Source organism: Erythranthe guttata, chromosome 12 (assembly GCF_056151865.1).
Source record: "Erythranthe guttata isolate IM_541 chromosome 12, IM_541, whole genome shotgun sequence".
Classification (NCBI taxonomy): Eukaryota; Viridiplantae; Streptophyta; class Magnoliopsida; order Lamiales; family Phrymaceae; genus Erythranthe; species Erythranthe guttata.
The window spans coordinates 13,459,911-13,464,835 of NC_142544.1; the positions used below are offsets into that span (position 1 = coordinate 13,459,911).

The 4,925-nt window shown below is 33.3% G+C and overlaps 1 protein-coding gene across 1 annotated transcript; it reads left to right on the plus strand.

Moving 5' to 3' along the window:
* The first annotated feature begins 1,348 nt into the window (after positions 1-1,348).
* On the plus strand, positions 1,349-4,205 carry LOC105962764 (Plant invertase/pectin methylesterase inhibitor superfamily). Its single transcript, XM_012987087.2, has 2 exons — positions 1,349-2,305; positions 3,286-4,205. Exons 1-2 carry the CDS (start codon positions 1,411-1,413, stop codon positions 3,963-3,965), a joined length of 1,575 nt encoding a protein of 524 aa, XP_012842541.2. The 5' UTR covers positions 1,349-1,410; the 3' UTR covers positions 3,966-4,205.
* Positions 4,206-4,925: the final 720 nt, after the last annotated feature.

The window sequence follows — 4,925 nt, forward strand, 5'->3', positions numbered from 1 at the left end:
ACTGTTGGTTAGGAGATTCAAACCTGAATCAATTGACACAGACTCACTTGCTTTAACCGCTAGTTCATCCATTGCGGGACATTTTATAGTTCTCAATAGATTATAAATTCTTATAATTCGTCTGCTATTTTTTATTAAATGAAAAATAAATATATATTTAGAGCTTTTAAGTTTGTCTTAAAAAAGTACCTACATAGACTTAGAACACGTGCACTTAAATGGATTCGAATAAACCCAAACCCCATATCCAATTGCACTTAAAACAACTAACTAAGCCCTAAGTGGTTTTGGGGATTTTAACCTGCCTAAATTAAAGTCTTCATTTATATTTTAATTTTTAGGTACAATTTCATTATCAGTTAAGCCCTACATTTTCTTGTTTACTAAACCTTAGCCATACACAAAACATAAAAATAAATAATTAAAAGATTTAATTGGTTGCCAATACGATAACGTGTGGTTTCATAACCTGGCGGCCATCTGTCATTCAAAAACAATAATCAAAAGAACTTAAAAGTTTCTTTCTAAGGATTATATATACATAGTGGCGAAATCAGTATTTTTTCGCTGTACAACCGAATATACATTAAAAAATAATATAAAAAACTTTAATAACGAATCGGATTTTTTTGAGGAACATATCGAGAGAGAATTTGATTTAGTTAGACAATGATTGTTTTAAGAATTGGTGGGTCTAAATTATTGTTACATGGTGAGTTTAAAAATTTTGGTCTTCGTGAACAGCGTATCTAAAAAGAAAAAAAATAGAATTTATTTTTTCTTGACAAAACTAGAAGATAAGGAAAGGAAAAAAAAAAGAGTAAAAGAAAAAGTTTTAGAATTTTCTTTTGAATTCATATGAATTTTGGGTGGACTAAACAAATATATAGGTCTAATATAATATTTTTTGTCGATTAAGAGTTGATTTGCCCCTTGTTTCAAGCCATGATTCATAATTTATTTATCCAACTTGTTATACTCATTTATCATTTTCATTTGTTCTCTTCAATTAAAAATAATAAAGTTTATTTTTTTTTATATAAAACTAAATTGTTAAAAATAATAGAAGCACAATTCAAAGATGATAAATTACATATACATATATAGTAATAACAAAAACTAGGGAGAATCCTGGCCACCTCTGATCCTACAATAATTTCTCCATTTTATATATATATATATATATATATATATATATATATATATATATATATATATATATATATATATATATATATTATTTACAAAACAATTCCATACATGTAAATTATTGACTATGTACACGACTCCTTAAGTCAAGCCACATTTCCCCTATATAAAGACTCCATTTTGCCAATTCTTTTGCATCATCAAATCATTTCAATTTCTTTTTTTTTTAATATTAAAAACCTCTCTTCGATTCTTTTCTGCATGGATTATAAACATCATATTTCTCTATTATTAGCATTCTTATTAACACTCTTATGTGTGACAAATTCTTCTGCCACTTATCATCCAATTTGCACACAAACCCCTTACCCAGAACTATGCAGTTCTCTCACAACAAACCCCACCCCTCAGTCGACTTTCGACGAAAATTTGTCCGTTTTTCGTGACGTAAGCCTTAGGGCAACGTTACTTCAAGCCGAAAATACCCACAAGAAAATTTCAGACATGGACCTAAGTTCATTATTCAACGATGACCTATCCAAGTCAGCATCGGTAGATTGTCTCGATCTTTACGAAGACACAATCTACCAACTCAACCGATCCATCTTTGGTTCGAAAAACGACGCGCAAACATGGTTGAGTTCGTCAATTGCGAACGAGCAAGCATGCCGAAATGGATTTCTTGATTTCAACTTATCATTCCCGACGATGCTAACGAGTGACGACTTCTCAAAGTACCTTAGCAACTCACTCGCCATCAATAAAGCCACGGCTTCTGCTTCTGCTTCTGCTTCGTCGTACGCGACGAAGCAGAAGAGAAATCGGCGTTTATTAAGCACCGTTGATTTCCCTGAATGGGTTTCGCATGGTGACCGTAGATTGCTTCAATCTTCGACGAAGGGCGATATTGTGGTGGCGCAAGACGGCTCCGGGAACTTTAAGACCATTAACGAAGCGCTGGCTGCGGCTGAGAAGCAGAGGAGTGGGACCCGGAGATTCGTTATATACGTGAAGAAGGGAGTTTATAAAGAAAACGTGGAGGTGAAGAGATCTATGAAGAATCTAATGTTTATCGGAGATGGGATTGATGCTACGGTTGTGACGGGCAGTAAGAACGTTCAAGATGGATCCACTACCTTTCGTTCCGCTACTTTTGGTGAGCCTTCTTTTTCTCTTTAATCAAAATATATCGGTTCTTTGGATTTACTGTTCTTTTTCAAACAGAAAGCATCAGTGGCGGAGTCAGTATAGCGCCATTTGAAAGCCTAATATATTAATTAATTTATATGAAAATTAATATATATATATATATATATATATATATATATATATATATATATATATATATATATATATATATATATATATATATATATATATATATATATATATATATATATATATATAATGCTTCCATTTTCTGTGTGCATGCAGTTAGTTAGAGGATAAGGATTTATCATTAAGTTAATTATATAATAGAATTTGTTGAATATGTTAATCCTTAATTTAACAATATGCATGTATAACATAAAAGAGACACTTAGTTTGTCAAATTGTTTAGGTACTTTAGACTACTTAAGTTTACATAAAAGTCAGTTGTCAAACTGTTTAGGTTAGACTTAAGTACACATTTCGCCATCTAAAGCCCTATGTTCACATCATCATCATCATGTCAAGTTCCAATTAAAAAATACATCAAATTATATATATATATATATATATATATATATATATATATATATATATATATATATATATATATATATATGCCAAACTACTTACATGTCTTAAACGTCGTACTCTTAATAAATTAAAGTGAACATTAATTATATCTATATTGTCAAAATGCATCAATCTTTTATCTTATCTTTCTTATATCTAACTTGAACTTATCCTCTTTTCAATTATGTATAGTAGTATGTCAATGTCAATTCATTAAGAGTTTGATTGCCCCAATAAGATTGGTGAAGATAAAATATTTACAATATTATCTTAGTTCGATTATATAGGTGCACTGGATGAGTCTAATACATTCAATACAGTTCTCTAAATTTTGGATCGGGCGACTATATGCTGACCTATTAAATTATTGGACTAACTAAACATTAAATTAAATAATTCTTTACATACTTGCAGCTGTTACCGGTGACGGGTTCATAGCAAGGGACATGACGTTCGAAAACACCGCGGGCCCGCAGAAGCACCAAGCGGTAGCCCTACGCTCCGGCTCAGATTTCTCCGTTTTCTACCGATGCAGCTTCAAGGGCTATCAGGACACTCTCTACGTCTACTCTCAACGACAATTCTACCGCGACTGCGATATCTACGGGACCATAGATTTCATATTCGGCGACTCGGTTTCGGTCATCCAAAACTCCAATATCTACATAAGAAAACCTATGTCCAATCAGAAGAACACAGTCACAGCCCAGGGAAGAAAAGATCCCAACGAGAACACCGGCATCGTTATCCACAACTCGCGAGTCACGTCCGCCTCGGGCTCCGGGCCGGGACCCAGCTATTTAGGGCGGCCGTGGCAGCAATATTCAAGAACCGTTTTCATGAAATGCGTGATTGATGGGATAATTGAGCCCGCGGGTTGGCTCCCGTGGAGCGGTAGTTTTGCTTTGAGCACTTTGTACTACGGCGAGTATATGAACACGGGGAGCGGGGCGAGTACTGGCGGGAGGGTGAAGTGGCCTGGATTTCATGTGATAACTAGTGCGGCGGAGGCCGGAAAATTCTCCGTCGGGAATTTCTTGGCCGGAGGTTCTTGGATTCCGGCCACCGGCGTGCCGTATACTTCCGGCGTGTGACTTGTTACGTGAAGTTGAAAACTACGTACCATGCATGGTAATTGGTATAGTTGTGTTTAATTCTTGGATTAGGTCATCTAGGAAAGTGATTTGTTTGCATATGTCGTTATACAAAATGTCAATATCTTAGTGCATATTGGAGGAAGATTTATTATATTGTATATTTGTAAGTTGTAATTTGTAATGATATTATTATTATCGATGTATAATTATATATGGAATAACATCAAATAATTATAATATATAGTGTTTGTCATTGTCAATTCGATGGAATTCAAGCTCCGCCCCTTGTTTATTCGACGAATCGTTGTATGTACAAGACTTTCAACCCGAAAAGACTTGAGAAATCACATCAACTAATCAGGTCGAAATCGTAAAATTATTTCTGAATTCCACCGGTCCGACTCGATCCGATTTCCGAGTTTCGAATATTTTTTTTTCATTCTAATATAATTTTCAGAGTTTCGATTTCAAAATTTTCAGTGATATTTCGATGGGATTGGGAATTAGTTTTTCACTTTACAAAAAAGAAAAAAAGTTGTTTTTTTCTAAATTATTAGTTCTATAACTTTCATTAATTCGAACGCATCCTTTTTTATAAAAGAGAAATGTTTGCCAATTGCTTAAACAATAATATCAATTATTTTGGAGAAAAAATCATCCACTTTGAACTGAAACCCAAATTGGAAGACTTGGTCAAAAACTTTGGAGAGAAAAAAATAAAATAAATTCCAATTTTCAAATTAAGATAAGAATGTATTTATATTAACTAGATGCTAAACAATTGTTTCAATTGTATCCATATCCTAATTGAAAAAATATTCATAAATTTCTCATCATTCAAGTTGGGATAGAAAAACAATTCAAAGGTTACAACTTTGTTATTTCGAGTATTTTTGGACTGCAAGATGGTCAAAATCACATAGACTTTTAAAGTCGAGTTATTGTGGGCAAGGGTCA